General features: G+C 40.9%; 1 protein-coding gene across 1 annotated transcript; it reads left to right on the top strand.

The window, feature by feature from the left end:
* Window positions 1–1,881: 1,881 nt before the first annotated feature.
* Window positions 1,882–24,746, top strand: stk17a (serine/threonine kinase 17a). Its single transcript, XM_088322137.1, has 7 exons — window positions 1,882–2,192; window positions 11,792–12,004; window positions 21,243–21,390; window positions 21,452–21,578; window positions 23,195–23,243; window positions 23,307–23,483; window positions 24,205–24,746. The coding sequence occupies exons 1-7, from the start codon at window positions 2,011–2,013 to the stop codon at window positions 24,551–24,553; spliced, it is 1,245 nt and encodes a 414-aa protein (XP_088178263.1). The 5' UTR covers window positions 1,882–2,010; the 3' UTR covers window positions 24,554–24,746.

Raw genomic sequence — 24,746 nt, 5'->3', positions numbered from 1 at the left:
CAATTTGAAGACAGTCAGAGAATTCTATGTGCGTCTTATATTCGTGAAAATACGGTACCTAAATATAGGATGCATGAATTGAAAATTTAAACCTGCAATCATGACTTAAAGCCAGTAGATGGCAGCAGAGTACCACATGTTTTGCCTTCGTTTCTTAGACACGCTCGAAATTGCAGTGGTTGGCCACTCGCCTAACACGCGAAAGGTCTCCGGTTCGAGACCGGGTGGAAACACATAAGGCCTGGAGAGAGATGGGCACCACCAGGCTGTACTTGCCCAAAACAAACCGCAGGGAATTGTGCCCCAACGACCCGTGTGCTTAAGGGAAACACCCATATAGATAGATAGTTATAATATAGTCTATTTTACTATAATTTATTTATAAAGAAAGAAGGAAAGAAAGCGAAAGAGAAAGAAAACAAGAAAGCCAGAGGAGGAAAGAAAGATGGAAAGAAAGAAATGAAGACAAAGTTAAAAAAGTGAGAAAAAGAAAGTGAGAGAAAGACAGAAAAAAAAACCGAGCAAAAGGAAGAAAAAAAGGAGAAAAACAGAAACACCCATATAGATAGATAGTTATAATATTGTCTACTTTAATATATTTTCTTTTCTTTTTTTGTTTTATTGTCTATCCTGGAGTGCTGCGTCCAATCTCGTTTCAAGCAATTGTGTTGTTACCAACAGCGATAAATACTATTCTCATCTAATTTTGGACCGTTGGCATGCAATGACAAGTAAATCCACAAGATGGTGCTATTAGCACAGCAACACGCGTTTAATACATTTTGGGTAATGTGTCAAACAGACACTGAAAACGTTACCTCCCCAACAACTAGCAGATATTTACGGTACCACCCCTCCTAGCCTCCAAACTATTATGATTTTCTCACCTGCTTATCGGGGATGTCTATCGCAGGGTTGTCAAACTCTTGTGTAGATCAAAGAGAAAGAAAGAAAGAGCGCGAGAAAGAGAGAAAGAAAAATAAGTTGATATCAAGAAAGAAAGAAATTGATAAAAGAAAGAAAGAAAGAAAAATATATTAATAGAAATGAAAAAGAAAGAGGGAAAGAAAGAAAAATAAATTGATAGAAAGGAAAAAGAGAAAGAAACAAAAATAAATTGATAGAAAGGAAAAAGAGAGAAAATAAGAAAAAGAAATTGATAGAAAGGAAAAAGAAAGAGAAAAAAAAGAAAAAGAAATTGATAGAAAGGAAAAAGAAAGAGGGAAAGAAAAATAAATTGATAGAAAGGAAAAAGAGAAAAAAAGAAAGAAAAATAATTTGAATGGAAAGGAAAAAGAGAAAAAAAGAAAGAAAATGATAGAAAGGAAAAAGAAAAAAAGAAAGATAAATAAATTAATAGAAAGGAAAAAAAGAAAGAAAAATAAACTAATAGAAAGGAAAAAGAAAGAGAAAAAAGAAAGAAAAATAAATTAATAGAAAGGAAAGTGAAAGAGAGAAAGAAAGAAAAAGAAATTGATAGAAAGGTATAAGAAAGAGAGAAAGAAAGAAAAATAAATATTGATGTTGGCCCGGAAAGGAGAAAGAAATAAAGCCAAAGAAAGAAAGAAAGAAAAGGAAAACAAGAGAGAAAGAGAAAGAAAAAAGAAAGAAAGAAAGAAAGAAAGGCAAAGAAAGACAGAGAAAATAACAAAGCGAGAAAAAGAAAGAAAGAAAAACTAAAAAGAAAGAAAGAAACCGAGCAAAAGGAAGAAAAAATGAGAAAAAAAGAAGAAAAAAAGACACTCAGTGATCAATGGCTCACAAGCGTCCTTTCCTCGCCCGATTGGTTGGTCAAGCTGTCAATCACGTTGTTACCATGGTGACCACAAGCTCTCCATGATTTGCAGCCAGACACGAGCAAAACTGCTGACTCCCAAGCGACTCACCACACGCTTTTCTAACTCCTTTTCTAAAACTCATTCTTTATTATTTAAACTCGACTTTCGTCCAAGAAGACTTAAAAAGGAAACTTCTTTCTTTCTTTTCGAAAAAAAAGACAGGGGGGACGCCATGATACCTCCAAGTCCCGGTCCCGTCGAGGCGGAGGACCGGAGCAAATGCCGACTCGGGTCACCCGCCGAACCCCAGCAGACGAGCGTCGTCGGCGGCTTGCTCAGCGAGATCACCACCGTCATCCGGAAGGAAGCCTTTGCCGACCATTACACCGTCGTCCCCGGGAAAGAGCTGGGAAGGTAGGCGACCCTGACCCTGGGCACCATGGGGAGAGGGATGGGTGCCGACAGGCTGTACTGGCCCAAGACGCACCACCCGGTCTACTGTAGTGTAATCTTTATAGTATTTCCGCAGTACTGGAGTATTTTTGTAAAATGACTGTAGTTGTATTTTGTCGTATTTCTGTCATCATATTGGTGTTGGCCATGGAGAGGGATGGGCTCCGACAGGCTGTACTGGCCCAAGACGCACCACCCGGTCTACTGTAGTGTCATATTTGTAGTATTTCCACAGTACTGGAGTATTTTTGTAAAATTACTGTAGTTGTATTTTGTAGTATTTCTGTCGTCATATTGATGTTTGCTATGGAGAGGGATGGGCTCCGACAGGCTGTACTGGCCCAGGACTCACCACCCGGTCTACTGTAGTGTCATATTTGTAGTATTTCCACAGTACTGGAGTATTTTTGTAAAATGACTGTAGTTGTATTTTGGAGTATTTCTGTTGTCATATTGATGTTGGCCATGGAGAGGGCTGGGCGCCGACAGGCTGTACTCACCCGATCTACTGTAGTGTAATCTTTGTAGTATTTCCACAGTACTGGAGTATTTTTGTAAAATGACTGTAATTGTATTTTGGAGTATTTCTGACATCATATTGATGTTGGCCATGGAGAGGGATGGGCGCCGACAGGCTGTACTGGCCCAAGATGCACCACCCAGTCTACTGTAGTGTCATATTTGTAGTATTTCCACAGTACTGGAGTATATTTGTAAAATGTCTGTAGTTGTATTTTGTAGTGTTTCTGTCGTCATATTGATGTTGGCCATGGAGAGGGATGGGCGCCGACAGGCTGTACTCACCCGATCTACTGTAGTGTACGTAATCTATGTAGTATTTCCACAGTACTGGAGTATTTTTGTAAAATGACTGTAGTTGTATTTTGGAGTATTTCTAACATCATATTGATGTTGGCCATGGAGAGGGATGGGCGCAGACAGGCTGTACTGGCCCAAGATGCACCACCCAGTCTACTGTAGTGTCATATTTGTAGTATTTCCACAGTACTGGAGTATTTTTGTAAAATTACTGTAGTTGTATTTTGTAGTATTTCTGTTGTCATATTGGTGTTGGCAATAGAGAGGGATGGGCGCCGACAGGCTGTACTGGCCCAAGACGCACCACCCGGTCTACTGTAGTGTCATATTGGTAGTATATCCACAGTACTGGAGTATTTTTGTTTATTTTTTTAACATTTCCATGGTAGAATCTTAGTAGTATATCTGAAATATTTTTGTAAAATTACTGTAATTGTATTTTGTAGTATTTCGGTCGTCATATTGGTGTTGGCCATGGAGAGGGATGGGCGCCGACAGGCTGTACTGGCCCAAGACGTACCACAGGAAACTGTGCCACCCGGTCTACTGTAGTGTAATACTCCACAGTACTGGATTATTTTTGTTTATTTTTTAACATTTCCCTGGTAGAATGTTTGTAGTACATCTGTAGTATTTTTGTAAAATGACTGTAGTTGTATTTTGTAGTATTTCTGTCATCATATTGGTGTTGGCCATGGAGAGGGATGGGCGCCGACAGGCTGTACTGGCCCAAGACGCACCACAGAAAACTGTGCCACCCGGTCTACTTTAGAGTAATACTCCACAGTACTGGATTATTTTTGTTTATTTTTTCGTAGTACATCTGAAGTATTTTTGTAAAATTACTGTAGTTGTATTTTGTAGTATTTCTGTCGTCATATTGATGTTGGCCTGGAGTGGGATGGGTGCCCCCAAGACACACCACAGATAATGGTGCCACCCGGTCTACTGTAGTTTTATTCTTGTAGTATTTCCACAGTAGTATTTTATATTATTTTATAATATTTCTATGGTAAAATGTTTGCAGTATATCTGTAGTTTTTTGTAAGATTACTGTAGTTGTATTTTGTAGTATTTCTGCCATCATATTCCGGGGATCCCTTAACTATTATGGCCGTTTTCCTATAGTCAATTAAAACTGTCAGGACCAGAACGGAGACAGGACCCAATTGCGTTACGTTTCTCACAAGTTTTATTAAAGGAAAGAGTTCGCTAGGCGCGGAAAGCAGGTCACTCTGAACGCGGAAGTGGATCTTCCGTCGCGAGCGGTGTCGGGAACGGGAAAACGGATCAGTAGCCGGGACAGGAGAGCAAAAACGTAGTCGGAAGCGAGTCGTAAGCCAGGAAAGGAGAGTAGACGTGGTCGAGGACAAAAAGAGGTCGAAAGCCAGAACGGGAGAGCAAAAACGTGGTCAGGGTCAGAAGCGAGTCGTAAGCCAGGAAAGGAGAGTAGACGTGATTGAGAACAAAAGAGGTCGAAAGCCGGGACGGGAGAGTAGACATGGTCAGGATCAAAAAACGGGTCGATGCTGGGGAACAGACAGGAGCAAAAAACAGGTGTGAGTCAGGGTCGAAAAAGGCTTGCCTAGTGTTCACTGAGGTTCACAGACGGACTGACAAAAGGGGACAGATAGGAGTGGGCTAAAATAGGGACAGAGATACCTTACATTGCATTAAAAATATATTTTATACACGCTATGAATTTTAAACAGATGCTACCAAAGTGCAAGGTTTGGATCCTTATAACAGCTGTGATACGGAGTCTTGTTATTTATATTTCCTTTTTTTTATAGCTAGCATTTTGTGACGCATTCATGCCTCAGTCCCACAAACGCAACAGCTGTACAAGCAGGACTGGAAAAAGACATGTCAGCCCTTAGTGAGCAAAACATTTTTATCTGATCTGTATGATTCCATGGTTTTTGGTTTCGGTTTCCTTCTCTCTCCAAAAATGTGTAAGTAAGCTTTACTGTAGTGCAGTGTTTTTCAAGCCTTTTTGAACCAAGGTACACTTTTATTTATACAAAATTCAGAGGCACACCGGAAGTTTGTGTCAAGAACCGGATCTGGAGGAGAACCCAAATGCGTGACGTTTCTCGCACAAGGTTTTATTTTACGGGAAATGGGGTGGTCATGAACACAAAACGCCAGTGATTCGGCGATCGCCGGGCGAAAAGAAGAAAGACAGAAGTCTGACGTGGAACAACAGAAAGCAAGAGAACAACGAGAACGATACCTGTGACACGAGCCGATACCGGACAGATGATGTCGATACCGGATTGAAAGGATTGATAACAGATATAGGAGACTGGAGACTGATATCGGACAGGACGAAAATGACGGATATGATACCAGACACTGGAGACTGGAGTCAGATATCAAACAGGATGAGATAGACGGGATCGATATCGGACAGGATCCACAAACGGAATACAGGACAGAGTCAAAACCCACGTCTTGCAGGTACAAAGGTTTGTTGACGGAGGGTGAGTGAGTGTCATAATAGTCTGTAGTTTGCAATCGTCTTTGATCTGTGCAGCCCTTTGAGACTCCTTGTGATTAAGGGCGTCATAAATAAACAGGACTCGACTTGATGTTTTTGAGTTTTTCCCTTGCCCTCATGTAGGTTTGAAATCGGGGGATGGTATAATAATAGTCTGTGGTTTGCAATAGTCTGTGCAGCCCTTTGAGACTCTTTGTGATTAAGGGCGTCACAGATAAACATGACTGCTTTGACTTAAGGTTTTTGAGTTTTTCCTTTCGCTCATGTATGTTTTAGATCAGTGGATGGTGTAATAATGCCCTGCGATTGGCTGGCAACCAGTTCAGGGTGTCCCCTGCCCACTGCCCGATGATTGCTGGGATGGGCTCCAGTACCCCGCGACCCTACTGAGGATAAGTGGTGTAGCTGATGATGAGATGATGGTGTAATAATAGTCTGTAGTCTTTAGAATTATCTGTGGTCCGTGCAGCCCTTTGAGACTCATTGTGATTAATGCCGTCTCAAATAAACGTGACTTGAGGTTTTTGAGTTTTTCCTTGTCCTCATGTAGGTTTTGGATCAGCGGATGGTGTCATGATAGTCTGTAGTTTGCAATAGTCTGTGGTCTGTGCAGCCCTTTGAGACTCTTTGTGATTAAGGGTGTCACAAATAAATATGACTTGAGGTTTTTGAGTTTTTCCTTGTCCTCATGTAGGTTTTGGATCAGGGGATGGTGTCATGATAGTCTTTTGTTTGCAATAGTCTTTGATCTGTGCAGCCCTTTGAGACTCCTTGGGATAAAGGGCCAAACAAATAAACATGACTTGACTTGAAGTTTTTGAGTTTTTCCTTGCCCTCATGTAGGTTTTAGATGAGGGGATGGTGTCATAATAGTCTGTGGTTTGCAATAGTCTTTGATCCGTGCAGGCCTTTGAGACTCTTTGTGATTAAGGGCCAAACAAATAAACAGGACTTGACTTGACTTGCACCTATGCGTCTTTTATAACCCGACGTCGTGACTCAGCCCTGAAGGTTAAATTCATCTGCGCCGCCATACCGCGTGGCATGCCGCGTAGTAGCAAGTCATCTGACGCCAGTTCACATGTTCATATTTGAGGCGGCCCAAACCTAAACCGATAAAAGGACAAATTCCGATCATTTTTGAACTACAGACCGTTTTTGCAGTGGACAGGGACCAGAATCAGAGGTATCCCAAAATGTTACTCGAGTAAAAGTACTGTTACTTCAGAATAATAGGACTCGAGTAGACGTAAAAGTCGTCATCCAAATATTTACTTGAGTAAAAGTAAAAAAAAGAACAAAAATAATATAAATCAAAGAAATAAATGAAGAACACCTAGAAGAACATTTAGAACTTAACAGGCTCTGCAAGCAGAACAACAAGCTAACCCATCAACTCGAACAAAGGAGACAATGGATATTGTAGCGGGTGTTTGGCACTCCTTTTAAGGGCAACATGCTTTTGAGGTGAGGCCAGGGATGCTCCTTCTCTTCTGTGTTTTCATAGTCTGTATTGCTGAATATGTTCACTGGAAAGAAAGACAAAGAAAGGAAAAAGTAAAGAGAAAGGGAGAGAAAGAAAGAAAGGAAGGAAGAAAAAGCATGATACATTCATAGAAATGAAAAAGAGAGAAAGAAAGAAAGAAAAAGAAATTGATCAAAAGGATAAAGGGAGAGAAAGAAAGAAAAAGGAAAATACATTGAGAGAAAGAAAGAAAGGAAGGAATGAAAAAAATAACAATAAATTCATAGAAAGAAAGGAAGGAAGGAAGAAAAATAAATTGATACAAAGAAAGAGAGAACGGAAGGAAGAAAAACATAAATAAATTGATAGTAAGGAAAACAAAAGAGAGAAAGAAAGAAAAATAAATTGATAGAAAGGAAAAAGAAAGAGAGAAGGAAAGAAAGAAATAGAAAAAGAAATTGATAGAAAGAAAAAAGAAAGAGAGGAAGAAAAATAAATTGATAGAAAGGAAAAAGAGAGAGAGAAAGAAAGAAAACTACATTGATGCAAAGGAAAAAGAAAGAGAGAAAAAGAAAAACAAATTGATAGAAAGGAAAAAGAGAGAAGGAAAGAAAAAGAAAAACAAATTGATAAAAAGGAAAAAGAAAGAGAGAAGGAAAGAAAGGAAAAGAAACTGATAGAAAGGAAAAAGAAAGAGAGAAGGAAAGAAAGATAAATTGATAGAAAGGAAAAAGAGAGAGAGAGAGAGAGAAAGAAAAATAAATTGATAGAAAATAAAAATAAATTGATAGAAAGAAAAAGGAGAGAGAAATGAAAAGAAAAAGAAATTGATAGAAAGGAAAAAGAAAAAGAAATTGTTAGAAAGGAAACAGAAAGAAAGAAAGAAAGAAAAATAAATTCATTTCTGTGTTTTCATAATCTGTATTGCTGATTATGGTCACGTGACGAGGCTGCTACGTTCGATTAGTTAAACATGGTAGAGCCTGGCAGAGTTCTCAGTCAAATTGAATGTGCCTTAGCGGAAACAGACAGACACCTACTTACGCGGAGGGGATTTATTAGCTAACCAAGTAACGACTTCAATGTTGCCTGACGTAGCGGAGTAAAAGTACCGTTTTTTTTTCTATACAAATTTACTCGAGTAAAAGTATAGGGAACAAAGGATTTCAAAACTTACTCAAGTAAAAGTAACAGAGCAAATGTACTCTGTTACTACCCACCTCTGACCAGAACCACCCGCGAAAAGTAAAAATCCGCAAAGTAGCGTCGCGCCTTCAATTCGATAACACCTGATGCTAGCATGCAGCTAGCCAGCCGCTCTCTAAATCGCTTGCTGGCAATAAAAGCGGAAGCCCTCCAATTTCATTGTACTTTTGGATAATAACAATCAAAACCACTTGTTCAAGTGCAATTCTGTTTTTATTTGTCGATATATATGGTTATTATTTTGTTGCAGTTGTATACTCTCAGTCGGTCACATTGTTGTTTCGAGGTAAGTATGCATGTCACCATATTTAACCTCTCCCCACAAACAAAACTAGTATAGAAAGTTAGCTACTCTTAACATTGTTGAAATTTCAATTCAGATCGTAAAAATCTCAATTAGAAACATTATTTTGCATGGCCGCTATTGGTGTGTGTGTGTGTGTGTGTGTGTGTGTGTGTGTGTGTGTGTGTGTGTGTGTGTGTGTGTGTGTGTGTGTGTGTGTGTGTGTGTGTGAATAGGTAAGTGTGAAGCATATTGTAAGGCGCTTTGGGAGGTCTTCATTGACTTGAAAAGCCCAATAGAAATGCAGACCATTTACCATTTTAGTCTTTCAGTCCTAGTATATTGGGCACTTTATGTTTTCTGGCCAAATTGGGGTTTTTCGGCGCGCCTCACAGTCATGTCAATTCAGATAAGGCGAGTCTGCTTTTCCATTAGTCAAACTAAACTTTGGACTCAAGTAAGAGAAAATCTTTCCGTCCGCAACCAGATGGCTCGGGGGGTCCGAGGACGTCGTTTAAGCTAATGCTCTCAATACCGTACGCCCCTGCAAGGGGCATCCCAGATGGCCGGCGTCCAAGCCTCTCGCGCAGGGTCCGCAAACGTAGTTCCATATGGTTAAGAGGACACAAAGCTCTCCGTGACAAGAGGGGGCTGGTATTAGCTCTAAGCCTTTGAGTGATTGCTCCCGTCTAGAATCAGCTTTGCAAAATGGACCATTTGAGGCGTATGTTAGGAGTGACAAGATTGGATAGATTGAGAAATGAAACTGTGAGAGACAGAACTAGAGTAGTAGTGGAACTATTTTCCGTTTTGTAGTCATTCCATTGTGAGGAATTAATATTAAAATGTAAAGTTTACCAAATTGTTCGAATGAGTTATCTGACTCCATTAACCAAACACCACCCACATTCACCCGACAATTTATGCGCGTTCGTTTCTTGATGGAAAAGATCGACAAGAACAGCCGACATTTTCACACGGGGGCACACTCACCAGAGGAAAAAAAAAAGAGAAGGACTCAGAGAAATGTGCGTACTTACGGGTTTTAAGTAACGGCTTCGATGTAGCCTAAAATATTGTTTCTTCTTTTTCTTCTTGAGTTCATACTTTGTAGCGCCACCTTTTGCTACAATGACAGCTGCAAGTCGCTCGGGGTATGTCTCTATCAGTTTTGCACATCGAGAAACTCCCGGACCTGCCTGGTGTGTTCCTCGTTCTCCATGATACTCTCTTTAAACAGCGCTTTAAACAGACCTCTGAGACGTTCACAGTGCAGGTGCATTTATACAGAGACTTGATTACGCACAGGTCGATTCCATTTATCATCATTAGTCATTTAGATCAACATTGAATCATTCAGAGATCCTCACTGAACTTCTGGACAGAGTTTGCTGCACTGTAAGTGAAGGGGCTGAATGATTTTGCACACCCACTTTTTCGTTTTTTTTATTTGTTAAAAAAGTTTCAATTGTCCTATATAGTGTGTTCCACTTCATGATTGTGTCCCACTTATTGTTGTCCTGCTTTGCAAGAAATGACCGTTTTACATCTTGATGTTTGAAGTCTGAAATGTGGCAAAAGGTCACAAAATTCAAGGGGGTCGAATAGTTTCGCAAGCCACTGTACTTTACACTTTTACTTAGGTAGATTTGTGAAGAAGAAACAATACTCTTATTTTCGGCTACATCGAAGCCGTTACTTAAAACCCCTCCACGTAAGTACGTACATTTCTCTGAGTCCTTCTGAGCCACTGTGCAGCCCAAGCCCCGCCCCTTTAAAGGGGCAGCGTGACATACCAAGCAGGTGTTTTAAAGCTGGATGTGTGAAAGGTAAATAGTTTGGCAAGCCCACTGTATAGGGTTTTAAATACACTCCCTGAAGTACAAATGTCAACCTCTGCATCCACCACTAATCTTTTTATACCAGCTTGGCAAAAACAGATGTGCGAGTGCCAGTTTTTTCAGCTCGCAGCTGGTTTGCAAAAGTGATGACTCGGGTTGTGGTGCGCTTTCCCAGGCGCTGTCCCAAACCACCCAGTTGCGATGGATCCGATGCTTCTATTTGTAACCGTAACATAAAAATTGCTGTGGCAAAGCTTTTGACTTTTATTTTAGCGTTAGCTAGAGCCATGGAGAAACAAGTATGCAGATTGCATCTGATTGGAATAGATGTACTTATATACATGTGTAAATTATATCGAAAATAAACAGGACAAACTAGACGGGAACAAAACTGGAAACCTATATTAAACAACGGGACAGACAGGATTGATATCGAAACAGGATATCGGAATTAAACAGGACAAACTAGACGGGAACGCAACTGGAAACTGATATTAAACAACGGGACGGACAGGATTGTTATCAAAACAGGATATCGAAATTAAACAGGACAAACTAGACGGGGACGAAACTGGAAACCGATAGTAAACAACAGGACAGGCGGGATTGATATTAAAACAGGATACCGAAAATAAACAGGACAAACTACACAGGAACAAAACTGGAAACCAATATTAAACAACGGGACGGACAGGATTGATATCAAAACAGAATATCGAAATTAAACAGGACAAACTAGACGGGGACGAAACTGGAAACCGATAGTAAACAACAGGACAGGCGGGATTGATATTAAAACAGGATACCGAAAATAAACAGGACAAACTACACGGGAACAAAACTGGAAACCAATATTAAACAACGGGACGGACAGGATTGATATCAAAACAGAATATCGAAATTACACAGTAAAACTGGACGGGAACGCAACTGGAAACTGATATTAAACAACGGGACGGACAGGATTGTTATCAAAACAGGATATTGAAGATAAACAGGACAAACTAGACAGGAACAAAACTGGAAACCGATATTAAACAACGGGAGGGACAGGATTGTTATCAAAACAGGATATCAAAATTAAACAGGACAAACCAGACGGGAGCGAAACTGGAAACCGATATTAAACAGGACAATTTAAACGGGAACAAAAACAGGATATCGAAATTAAACGGGACAAACTAGACGTGAACGAAACTGGAAACTGATATTAAACAGGGCAAAAATAAAGGGGAACAGGTAATACCAACAGTGAACAGGACCGAGTCAAAACCCACGTCTTGCGGGGCAGAGGTTCGTTGACGGACTGACAAAGAAAGAGTGAGAGCACTGAGCTTAAATAGACGGAAAGCCAATCTGTATAGCACAATAATTGCCACTCAAAGTGCTGTATAAAAACAAGACAAATCTAAACGTCCTATTTGGTCTTTACGGTTTGTTCAGGGGCAAATTTGCCGTGGTGCGGAAGTGCGTGAAGACGCGGACGGGTCGGGAATACGCCGCCAAGTTCATGAGGAAAAGACGGAAAGGACGCGACTGCCGTTCCGAGATCATCCACGAGATCGCCGTCCTGGAGCTGGCCACCCAGAGCCCCAGGGTGGTGGGCCTGCACCAGGTCTACGAAATGGCCTCCGAGATGGTCTTGGTCCTCGAGTAGTAAGTACAGTACCCGTCCTTCTCTCAGGTGGGGATCGCGTCATTGGCTAATGGGTTCCGAGCCCCCTGGTACCCTGGATAAAAACATTAAAACGGGGGCCTCCAACCCTTTTTCACTTTGCCTTATCTTGTACCACTTACTATGTTATTACTATGTTATTATCAAGTTAACTACTGCAACTAGAATGAAGAGTCAACTCATGTATAGAAAAATAGATCGAAAAAGAAAAAAAATGAGAGAAAAAAGAATGAGAAAAAGAAAGACGCAGAGAAAGTGTGACAGAAATAAAAGGGAGAAAGAGAAAAGGAGAGGAGAAGGACTGAGTGAAAGAGAGAGAATGAAAGAAAAGAGATGGAGAGAAAATGGAGAAAGAGAAAAGGAGAGAAAGATACAGAGAGAGAAAGAGAAAGTAAAAGACCGAGTGAAAGAGAGATAGAGAAAATGGAGAAAAAGAAAAGGGGAGAGGGATTCTGAGAAAGAGAAAGAGTGTAATAGAGGGAGTGAAAGAGAGATAGAGAGAAAATGGAGAAAGAAAAAAATGAGAGAAAGATTACGAAAGATATAGAGAAAGAGAAAGATGGAGTGAAAATGGAGAAAGAGAAAAGGAAAGTTTAAGAGAGAGATGGAGAAAGAGAAGGACAAAGAGTGAAAGAGAGAGATGGAAGAAAGAGAAAATCGCAAGCTTAGTTTCAATGGTCAGCTGTCATGAACCAGAACAGGATCAGGACCCAAACGCGTGACGTTACTCACACAAGCCTTTATTTTACGGGAAATGGGGAGTCATGCACGTTAGGCAGCAGTCTGGCGTGAAATGATTGGAAGCCAGAGGCAGATCGATACCAATTGCCCGAGTTGATATCGGACAGATGGGGTTGATACAGGACAGGACGGGACAGACAGGATTGATAACAAAAAACAGGATATCAAAATTAAACAGGACAAACTAGACGGGAACAAAAACTGGAGAAAATAATACGGCCTGACAAAGGAAGAGTGAGAGCACAGGATCAGGACCCAAACGTGTGACGTTTCTCACACAAGCCTTTTATTTAACGGGAAATGGGGAGTCTTGCACGTTCTGCAGCAGTCTGGCATGAAATGATAGGAAGCCATAGGTCGACGAGATCGATTACAATTGCCTGAGTTCATATCAGACAGATGGGGTCGATACTGGACATGACGGGACAGACAGGATCATAATGAAACAGGATATCGAAAATAAACAGGACAAACTAGACGGGAACGAAAACTGGAGAGAATAATAAACAGCACAAAAACAGACCGGAACGAAACTGGAAACTGATATTAAACAGGACAAAAATAAAAGGGAACAATACCGGACAGAAAACAGGACCGAGTCAGAACCCACGTCTTGCGGGGCAGAGGTTCGTTGACGGACTGACAAAGGAAGAGTGAGAGTAAACTCCGTCTCATCAGCACAAAAGTCAACACAAATCTGTCCTACTTAAGAAACAATACATGCTTTTTAAACAGGACGCCATCATTGAAATTGAGACAGAGACTCGTTTCGCTTTCAGAAATCGAAACAATGGCCGCCAGGGTTCAATTTGAATGGGCCAGCGAACACCAGCTATTCCAACGATGCGACTGGCCCGTGTCCAGCCATTAACACACACACACACACACCGCATCTGCTTCTTGCCCAGTAACATACCAGTTGTCAATGATCTCATCCCACTGGACATGGCAACGTCATGCCTGACCTGCTTCTCATATGAAGAGATAGATGGATAGATAGATAGATACTTTATTCATCCTCGTTCCTTTTTTTCCTCTTCCCTCTCTTTTTTCTCTTTCTCTCTTGTTTTCCTCTTCTCTATTTCTCTCCTTCTCTTTTCTCTCCTTCTCTCTTTCTATTTCTTTTTAGATTTCTTTTCTTTCTTGCCCCCACTCTCACTAGTTCTCTTTTTATCTGGTTTATTTCTTATGTTCTCTCTCTGTCTTTTTTTCTTTCTCTCTCTCTTTCTCCCTTTTTCTTTCCTTGTCCCACACTCTCTCTTTTTCTCTCCCTCTCTTTCTCTTATTTCTTTCTCTCTTGTTTCTTTGTCCTCAATCGACTAGACCGGCCCCTGAGAGAATGTTTGTTCTATCGTGTGGCCCTCAAGGTAAAATGAGTTTGACACCCCTGATCTACAGAAACAGAAAATAATGGAGTAGCACTGGGTTAAGATGACTCAGTCAACTACTGCGTGGGTTCAAATCCAGCTCCCGGACTTCCTGTGCGGAGTTTGTATGTTCTCCCTGTGCTTGCGTGGGTTTCCTCCGGGCACTCCGGTTTCCTCCCACGTTCCAAAAACATGCATTTCAGGTGAATTGGCCGCTCCAAATTGTCCCTAGGTGTGAATGAGCGAGTTGTCTGTCCCTGTGGGCCCTGCGATTGGCTGGCAATCAGTTCAGGGTGTCCCCTGCCTACTGCCCGATGATGGCTGGGATGGGCTCCAGCACCCCCGCGACCCTAATGAGGATACGCGGTGCAGCTGATGAGATGAGATGAGATGAGAAGATACAGAACTGTATTTAATCACATTTTTTAGTGGAAGTACAATGTTGGCAACAAGATTCACTTGATATCATTGGAAATTATTTGAATGCAAAACAAACGTTTTCTTCTTTTTTTACGTGTTTTTTTTTCTACTTTTTAAAAAATTCCTTTAAAAAAATCTCATTGTGTTTCTTTTTTTCCGAGCTGTTACTTTTTTCTTTTCTCTATTTACTTTTTTCCTACATTTATTTTTCTTTTTTTTGGGCTTTTTTTTCTAAATTTTTCCTTCTTTTTTTTCTTAATTCTTATTTTTTCCGAGCTGTTACTTATTCTTTTTGTTCTCTATTTACTTTTTTCCTACATTTCTTTCTTTTCTTTTTTTCGGGCTTTTTTCAAAAATTTTCTCCTTTTTTTCTCTTCCTTTTGTTTCTTTTTTTCTCAGCTTTTCACTACTTTTTCATTTTGGTGTTTTTTTTCTTTGTTGTTCTATTTCCCCCTTCCTTTAAGTCATTCTGTGCATAATTTTACATCATATTTGGTCATGTTGGGATAAAAGAAGCAAAAACAACCTGAAGAGCCGTTTAGGACCCAAAAGAGCCGGTTCCTGTTAGTGAGCCGAGCCGAAGAAGCCGGTTCTCGACAAACTCTACTAACTTTACTCAACTTCGTTCGACTTCGACTCGACTTCAAAATACCGCGTCAGGGGAACTTGTGTATTTTGACCTTCATGCACTGTAACTTTGACTTAAGTCGCTTCTTAATTAGTAATTTGGAGCCCTGATTTTTGTGCGCCGGCTAGATTTTCTTGTGCGCCGAGAATGTGCGAGCAGTGCGCGATTATTATTATTATTATTGCTTAGAGGGAACACTGACTGGGGGTAATTTTCAGAACAGGTCGGCACCCGAGGTTGTCCATAGGGGGCACCCTGATGCCTGTGCGCACCACATAGAAGACCCTTGCTTTCGACATATCTTTCAGGGACATTCTTTCGTCATCATCAACCATAAAATTGAAGTCAGAAGAACTGAAGTTCACTAGAATCACTGTCCATTCCGGAGCTTGCCTCACATGTCGTGTTAATGGGATTCGCCATTTTGAACGCTGTTGTGTTCCTTCATTCACATAAACAGCCTGGCATGTCAACTAAATTTCTGGCAGGTGGAATATTTTCCAACATATTTTCATAATTGGGTGGAGAAACCTGACACGTTCTGTTCCTGTTTGGGAATATCATCGAGAGCTTTCCACGAGGTAATGTCATGCGAACGAGGTCACAGAAGATCTATTTCAGGTCGATGGGAGCGGTTAATTAGCCCTCAAGTGCTTCGACACCATTTTTTCCGTGCGCTTACTAGTGACGGTCACAATACCGTGGTATCTTTTAATCCAAGAACTTTGTTGTGGAATGTGGATAATAACTAATAAGTGTCGTGTCCGGCATGGTCGCCGTGGCAACCGGCTGACCCCGCCCCCTGGGCAACAGCTGAAGCAGATCGCCTAATTTGCGCGTTTGCTTCTTAAGGGGGGTTTTGGGGGTGCGGGCTCATTGCATTTTCTGTCTGCATCTCCCGTTCTGTTTTGCTCTGTCCTGTTTCGTTTGAGTCGGAAGAAACCTGTGTTTGCACGTTTTTAGTTAAAGCCTGTTTGTTCGGTCTTGTCCCTGAGTTTTGGACGACTTTTATTTTGCTAAATAAAAGTTTTGATCGTCAACGCAATTGAGTTCTCCCTTCCTGCCTCCGTTCCGGTCCGGTCTCCTCGTGACAAATACGTATGTAGGCATCTGGTGAAGGTCTTGGGATGAGGTTGTTGCCGGGGCAGACGACCTTCACCAGATAGCTTAACTTTATAGACTATAAAAGCCAATGTCGAACGTCTGGAACTTTGAACAGGTCCCTAATTTCAATAAAGCAGGTTCCCTTTTCGCCATATCTCCTCTCTGCGTATTTTTGGGGCAACGCCCATTGACGTTCTTTCCAAAAACCTCTACTCAGGAGAATTTCTATTTCTTATGTTTTAAAAATAATCTTTCTGACAACATTGGTACGATATGCAAATGCACAACCTTATAACACTATGGAGAGAAGCAAGTTATTCGATGCAGGCTTCTGATTGGCTGCCGAGTATGCAAAATGCCAAGCGAACGGAAATTCCGAAATTTCCAAACCGAACGAAGATTTTGAAATTAAAATATAGCTACAGCTATATGATTTGAAAGATAAATGAAAAAAATAAAAACAAAAAAATTTGGGGAGGAGAAAGTGGTTGTTTTGTAAGTTGTACGCTCCACTTGTGTTTAGGAGGTAGAGCACTCGCCTTGGGATCAAGAGGCCACAGGTTCGATTCCCGGCTCCTCCGTGTTATATTTAGAAGTGTCCTTGGTCAAGACACTGAATCCCTAATGCCCCCAAAAAGCAGGTCGGCGCCTTGCATGGCTGACTCCCTATTGGTGTGTGAGTGTGTGTGTGTGAATGGGTAAGTGTGAAGCACATTGTAAAGCGCTTTGGGAGGTCTTCGTTGACTTGAAAAAGCGCTATAGAAATGCAGACCATTTACCATTTACCATTTAGCATCTTGATAATCCTCAAAACGTTTGGAGGTGGACTCCCTATGGTGTGTGAGTGTGTGTGTGAATGGGTAAGTGTGAAGCACATTGTAAAGCGCTTCGGGAGGTCTTCGTTGACTTGAAAAAGCTATAGAAATGCAGACCATTTAGTATGTCCCTGGTGTTACTCTTATGATGTCACAGCTCAGGATTTTAAAGACTGGCTGTCTTCAAAATGCATTATCTCGGAAAATATTAATGAAATATAGATTTTATGCAAAAACTATATCCTATTTCCTCACATTTTACATGTTTAAAAATTTGGGATTACCTTTAATATCATCACAATCAGCGCAACAGACCACTTGTGACAAGCACTGAATGATCTCATGTCCTATTTTTCATTGGTGTTTCCCTTTGTGGGGGAAGTAGTGTTGATTCTTTGTGTGGCGCTCATGGGCAATTGTCGGGTATTTTAGGAGGAGGGTGGAACAGGGATGACCCGGGGGATAAATAGAAAAATGACTCTTGATTTCAGTGTAGCCAATCGTGAGATTTTTTCGTGAAAAAAAACGATGACACTATTTGGCAGGCTTGAAGAAAGACGTCAATCCAGCATGTCATAGGCGTGAGGTTGAGATCCGCTCATTAGAACAGCTGAGGCAGACGAGTGCATGTGACGGGCAAAAACGTGGCCCCTCAAATAATTTGGCCCATTGCCCGCTACAAGAAAGAAAGAGGGCACGTGAGGGGGGAAAACGGCGACCTCATAGTTTCACACGTCAATAACGTTTTCCACTGACCTCTGTTCAACTGTATCCCGTTGAACGCCGTGTCCCGAGACCTAGATATATTTTCGAGGGCTGCAACAACTCATCGATAACAACGATTCGTATCGGTGATTAAAAGCGTCGGCAACTCATTAGATCAGTGTTTTTCAACCCTTACACTTTTATTTATAAAAAAGTTCCGAGGCAGACCGTCCGTCGAAAAGGTTTGTGTCAAGAACCGGAACAGGCTCTGGCATTATTATTATTATTATTTCATAGGTTTCATCGAATCTTTAAACATCAGAACGTGAAATAAAATATACTGAAGAATTACCGTTGCTTTTGTCTGGAGAGCAGGTGTGCCGGTTTTGTTGAATTTTGTCTTGAAATATATGGTGTTTTTCTCTTTCACTCTCTCTCTCTTTCTCTCTCTTTCTCTCTCTCTTTGTCTCCTTCTCTCTCTCTCTTTTTCTTTCTCTTTCTTTCTTGCTCTTTTTCTCTCTCTCTTTCTCTCTCGCTCTCTCTTTCTTTCTCTCTCTCTCTTTCTCTCTTTCTCACGCTCTGTTTCTCTCTCTTTCCATCTTTCTTTCTCTCTTTCTCTCTATCTCGTTCTCTCTCTTTCTTTCTCTCTTTCTTTCTCGCTATCTTTCTCTCTCTCTTTCTCTCTCGCTCTCTCTTTCTTTCTCTCTCTCTCTCTTTCTTTCTCACTCTCTGTTTCTTTCTCTCTCTTTCCATGTTTCTTTCTCTCTCTTTCTTTCTCTCTCTCTTTCGCTCTCTCTTTCTCTCTTTCTTTCTCTCTCTTTCTTTCTTTCTCGCTCTCTGTTTCTTTCTCTCTCTCTTTCCATCTTTCTTTCTCTTTCTTTCTCTCTCTCTTTGTCTCTCTCTTTGTCTCTCTCTTTCTCTCGCTCTCTCTTTCTCTCTCTCTCTCTCTCTCTCTCTCTTTCTTTCTCTCTCTACCTCTCTCTCTCGCTCTTTCTCTCGTATTTGTTTGTTTTGATGGCTCCTTGGCTCAAAAAGGTTCCCGAAATTTCTAGAAATTGTAGAACTGGAGTAAGGTGTGTCCAGAAGCACCCAAAAACCTTAACACCAAGGAATTCAAGATAAGAAAAAGCCTACAAAACATCCAGAATTGATTATATTCGAATGATTTTTAATTTTGAGATTTAATCGTAGTGGATCTTCTGTGGCGAGCGATGGCGATGTCGGGAACGGAAAAATGGGTCAATAGCCGGGACAGGAGTCGAGGTCGGAAGCCAGTCGAAAGCCAGGAAAGGAGAGTAGACGCGGTCGGGGACAAAAGAGGTCGAAACCCGGGACGGGAGAGTAGACGTGGTCGGAATCAAAAAACGGGTCGAAGCCGGGGGACAGAGGGGAGCAAAAAACTGGTGGGAGTCAGGGTCGAAAAAGGCTTGCCTAGTGTTAACTGAGGTTCACATACGGACTGACAACAGGTGACAGAGGCATAAATATACACTTTGAAATGTTATGTCAATGTATATGTATAAAAGTTGTGTTATTTTTCTTTATAAGCACTTTTAGGACTTATACAGTCTTAAGGGACGGAAGGCAATGAATAAATGAAAAACAATTTAGGTATAGATAGTGGTTGCAAGTCCAAAAATATTTCAGATTGGCTAAGTTAGCACGCGTCCAAATAATGTATCGTGTCACAAAAGGAAGGGCATGCCCTGGAGGGTGAAGGGTGCAGGATCTAGGTCACTAGAAGGCCCACATGACCCAATTTTTTGCAGCTTTTGTTTTTTCTTCTTCCGTCGCAAACAAGCCGCCCTGAATAATGGAACGTGACCTCGCCGGGGTAGCCGGCCACTCAGCGTTTCGTTGCCTTTGTTGTTCTCCCGTCGCTCACTCATTGTCCACTCGTCATAATCATTGTAAATTCCGGGTTCAGCGTTTTTGCGGAAAAAAAGTCAGCACCTTGCACGTTTTGGCTGTTCTGACAGCGAGATAATTAATGAGGTCTGAAATATAACCTATTTCCGCCTCTCCCTAAGGCAATTGAGCTGAGGGCCACATGCTAAAAAGAAAAATCCCACTGGTGCCAGAATAGTAGGTTTAAGAAAAAGAGTGAGGGAAAGAAGAGAGGGAAAGAAGAGAGAAAAGGAAAGAGAGAAAGATAAAGAGAGAGAGAGAGAACATGGGAGGCGGCGTAAGAGACAGAGAAGGTGGGAGAGACAGAAACATGAAGAAAAAGTGAGAGAAATACAGAGAGAGAACACGATAGAGAGAAACAGAGAGAAAAAAAGAGTCAAAAGAGACCGAAAAAGAAAATTAAAGAAAGAAAGAGAAAGATCAAAAGAATAAGAAAGGAGAAAACGATAGTCAGAAAAAGAAAGAACAAGAGTGAGGAAGAGTTAGACAAAGTGAGAAAAAAGAAGGGAAGAGCAAAACAGAGAAATATGAAAAATGTGAAAAAGAGAGAGACAGAGTGAGATGGAAAGAGAAAAAAAGAGAAAGAAAGAGAGAAAGTTAGAGAGAAAGAGAAAAAAAAGACAGCAAGACAGATAAGGAACACAATAGAGAAAAAAATGAGAGAACGAGAGAGAGAGAAGAAAAAGAATGAAAAAGAGAGTGTGAGAAGGAAAGAAAAAAAAGAGAAAGAAAGAGAGAAAGTTAGAGAGAAAGAGAAAAAAAAGACAGCAAGACAGATAAGGAACACAATAGAGAAAAAAATGAGAGAACGAGAGAGAGAGAAGAAAAAGAATGAAAAAGAGAGTGTGAGAAGGAAAGAAAAAAAAGAGAGAAAAAGAGAGAAAGTTAGAGAGAAAGAGAAAAAAAAGACAGCAAGACAGATAAGGAACACAATAGAGAAAAAAATGAGAGAACGAGAGAGAGAGAAAAAAAAGAATGAAAAAGAGAGTGTGAGAAGGAAAGAAAAAAAAGAGAGAAAGTTAGAGAGAAAGAGAAAAAGACAGCAAGACAGATAAGGAAAACAATAGAGAAAAAAAATGAGAGAACGAGAGAGAGAAGAAAAAGAGTGAGAGAGTGTGAGAAGGAAAGAGAAAAAAAGAGAAAGCAAGGAAGAGAAAAAGAGGGCAAGAAAGAGAAAGAAAAACAATAAAAAAAAATTAGAGAGAAATACTACTACAGATGCTTTGCTATTCATACTACAGCTCATTTTTCTCTTGCACTTTGCTCAGTGTTATCTACCGGGTCGGATTAAAATCCTCAGCGGGCCTAGTTCGGCCCGCGGGCCGACTGTTTGACACGTATGCCCTAAGGGGATTCTTGGTTCTATTCTGGATTCATGTGTCCTCATTTCAATTCTCAACCATTTTTTGCATTCAATAACTGTAATTTGTATAAAATTGTATAAAATCCTTTATAGTCAAATGTATAAAATCCTTCAATACCGATGGACCGCCTACTTGGTTTTCTAATGTGGTTCCGTTCCTGTCCTCAGCGCGGCCGGGGGCGAAATCTTCGAGCGGTGCGTGTCGGAACAAGAGGACGAGTCCTTCGGCGAGAAGGACGTGAAACGGCTCTTGAGGCAGATCTTGCAAGGAGTGGCCTTCTTACATCGGAGGAACCTGGTCCACCTGGACCTCAAGGTTCCTAAGATCTCTACCGGAACCAAAGTCCGTGTTTCTGACTGTTCCCGTCCTTCTTCAGCCTCAGAACATCCTCCTGACGAGCAACTCCCCGCTGGGTGACATCAAGATCGTGGACTTTGGTCTGTCACGGATCATCAGCAGCCACCAGGAGCTTCGAGAGATTATGGGGACTCCTGAGTATGTCGGTGAGTCAACGATGATCAAAACGAGTAGCACCCCGGGGTACGGCATTAATTCCTTTTGAGGAAGGGATCGCAATGTGAAATTCTCATACAGCAGGGGATTAGCGAATGTCTTTGGACCCCCAGTGCTTTAGAGACAAACATGAGCAGGACAGACTGAGGAGATCGTTTCGTCCTCATGCCATGAGGCTCTTCAACTCCACCCGGGGGAGTAAAAGCCCACATGAAACCCCACCTACACATTTTTATATTACCCTATTTTTATTACAGTGTGTATTTTCTGTAGCACTACTTAAATACTCTATAGTAAAACGTTATTTTGGAAAGTGTGAATTTCCCGACGGGGATGAATAAATTCTCTATCCATCTATCTCTATCTAGTACTTACATCTAGTACTTATATCTAGTACTTATATCTAGTAGTTATAATTATCTATCTAGTACTTATGTCTAGTACTTATATCTATCTATCTAGTACTTATATCTATCTATCTAGTACTTATATCTAGTACTTATATCTAATAGTTATATCTATCTAGTACTTATATCTATGTATCTAGTACTTATATCTAGTACTTATATCTATCTATCTAGTACTTATATCTATCTACCTAGTATTTATATCTAGTACTTATATCTAATAGTTATATCTATCTAGTACTTATATCTATGTATCTAGTACTTATATCTAGTACTTTTATCTATCTATCTAGTACTTATCTAGTACTTATATATACATATCTAGTACTTATATCTATTACTTAGATCTAGTACTTATATCTAGTACTTATATCTATCTCTCTAGTACTTATATTTAGTACTTATATCTATCTATCTAGTACTTATCTAGTACTTATACCTATCTATCTAGTACTTATATTTATCTAGTACTTATATCTAGTACCTATACCTATCTATCTAGTACTTATCTAGTACTTATATCTATCTAGTACTTATATCTAGTACTTATATTTATCTATCTAGTACTTATATCTAGTACTTATATCTAGTACTTATATCTATCTAGTACTTATATCTATTACTTATATCTATCTATCTAGTACTTATATCTAGTGCTTATATCTATCTATCTAATAGTTATCTAGTACTTATATCTATCTATCTAGCACTTATATCTATCTAGTATTTATATCTAGTACTTATATCTATCTATCTAGTACTTATATCTATTACTTATATCTAAGTAAAATATTTCGTATTTCTTGATAATAGCAAGCTTTGTTTCTTTGGTTATCGTTTTTTGCTTCTCCCTTTAGCATCACTGCAAGCCTTGGAGCCTATAGTAATTATATATAATAGTGAGGGTATCCATTTTTGTAGATTTTTCATATTTCTTGATAATAGCAAGCTTAGTTTCTTTGGTTATCGTTTCTTGCTTCTCCCTTTAGCATCACTGCAAGCCTTGGAGCCTATATTAATTATATATAATAGTGAGGGTATCCATTTTTGTTTACCTTTTTCGCATTCCTTGATAATAGCAAGCTTTGTTTCCACGGTTATCATTTTTTTGCTTTTTGTAAGGCGGTGTCGCCCTCTACAGGTGGTTTGTTTTAAATGTTTCTTCATGTCAATATATGCTCTTTTCTATCGGTCGACAGCTCCAGAGATCCTAAATTATGAGCCCATCTCCACGGCAACCGATATGTGGTAAGTCCGAGGAAAGATCTGAAAAATGGACGGCGTCTTTGATATCTCGCCGGTGTTCTCCAGGAGCATCGGGGTCCTGACGTACGTGATGGTGACGGGATCGTCTCCTTTTCTGGGGAAGGACAAGCAGGAGACCTTCCTCAACATCTCCCAGATGAACGTCAGCTACGAGGAGGAGGAACTGCGGGATTCCGACCTGGCCGTGGATTTTATCCAGACTCTGCTCCGTAAACAGCCACAGTCAGTACCATTTTTTGGTTTTATCGCCTGTTATGAAAATAATTCCGTTCTCTAAATCTATGAAAATGACAAAATCACCAATAACACACTTGATTAACTCATTCGAGTGCCGGTGCTAGCCAATGTTTGCCGTTTAACTCTGAAAATTGGAGCATGTCCAGAAGCTGGAGAAGTTCTTGAGCCGAGTATAGTCCACATATTAATTTATTTAGCTGAATCAAAGAGTTGAACAAATCAGGTCTCTGTCTGTGCCAATTACAATCGTGTGCAGGAGACGTCGGGGGCTTCCGGGTTGCCCACTTTTATGCCACAAGGGCTGAACTGTCCACGCCCCATGATCAAGCCTCTGGCTGATTGGTCCGCGCCGTGTTGATACAATTTTCCCAATCGTCCTTTGAAGCATTGGGAGAAGGGTGATAGGTCATCGCCCTTGCCCCCAGGTGAGGTGGTTAAGTCATTGTTATCTACACAAAAAGGAAGAAAAGGCGAATTCCAAGGCAAAGTGCAGTTCACGACAAACCTTCTCTCATAGTTTGCCCTCAAACACTGAAGTCAGATTTTAGAACAAGTATATTTAGTAGAGAATAGAATAGAATAGAATATACCTTTATTGTCATTGTTACAAAATGGGTTAACATATTGTGACAACGAAATTGGGCATGACACTCCAGTTTCACACATATTTGACATATATTTGACTTTACATAATGTTTGATTTTAGGATGCGAGCCACAGCCGAGCAGTGCCTCCAGCACCCGTGGCTTCGCCCGGAAGATCCGATGGAACCCGTGGACGAACTTCCGGAGACATCCAGCAGGGGCAGCGTTCCTGACACAGCCCTGGAAAGTTCCGCTCCTCCTCACTCCGCCGAGGCCGAGGAGGAGGAAAACCGGGTCCCGGGAACCGAGGAGCCGGTGTTGGTGCCCGCCTACGCTTTGGGTCAGTGCCGCCAGTCGTCCGTCTCGGAGAAGGACGCCCTAGTGGCCGAGAAGAAGGCCGACTCCAAACGGTTCAAGTTCGGGGAACCGTTCGGGGTCTTGAAGGAGGTTCCTGGTGAGTTCATCTACTGAAGCTCTAGGAAAGTATGGGGTACTTGATATGCTGGGACAATCCCGCGGGACACCACCGGGCGGTGCTGTTGCATCACCGTTAAAAGGAAACCCGAATGAAAGGTCGCTAGACCGCACAGGCACACCGATTGGATCGTTTCCCGCCACAAACAATTACTGTGCTTGGGCGTCGGTGTGACGTCACAAGGCACAC

Source organism: Urocampus carinirostris, chromosome 18 (assembly GCF_059441175.1).
Source record: "Urocampus carinirostris isolate Australia breed hairy pipefish chromosome 18, RoL_Ucar_1.0, whole genome shotgun sequence".
NCBI lineage: Eukaryota > Metazoa > Chordata > Actinopteri > Syngnathiformes > Syngnathidae > Urocampus > Urocampus carinirostris.
Note: the sequence above shows the minus strand (reverse complement) of the source record. Positions and strands in the feature narration are given on the sequence as shown.

Excerpts from the sequence above, each read along its gene's own strand:
- stk17a (XM_088322137.1), top strand. The coding sequence starts at position 2,011 with ATGATACCTCCAAGTCCCGGTCCCGTCGAGGCGGAGGACCGGAGCAAA. Across the intron at positions 21,579-23,194 it reads GGGGACTCCTGAGTATGTCG|CTCCAGAGATCCTAAATTAT; the intron begins GTGAGTCAACGA and ends ATCGGTCGACAG. Across the intron at positions 23,484-24,204 it reads CTGCTCCGTAAACAGCCACA|GATGCGAGCCACAGCCGAGC; the intron begins GTCAGTACCATT and ends GTTTGATTTTAG.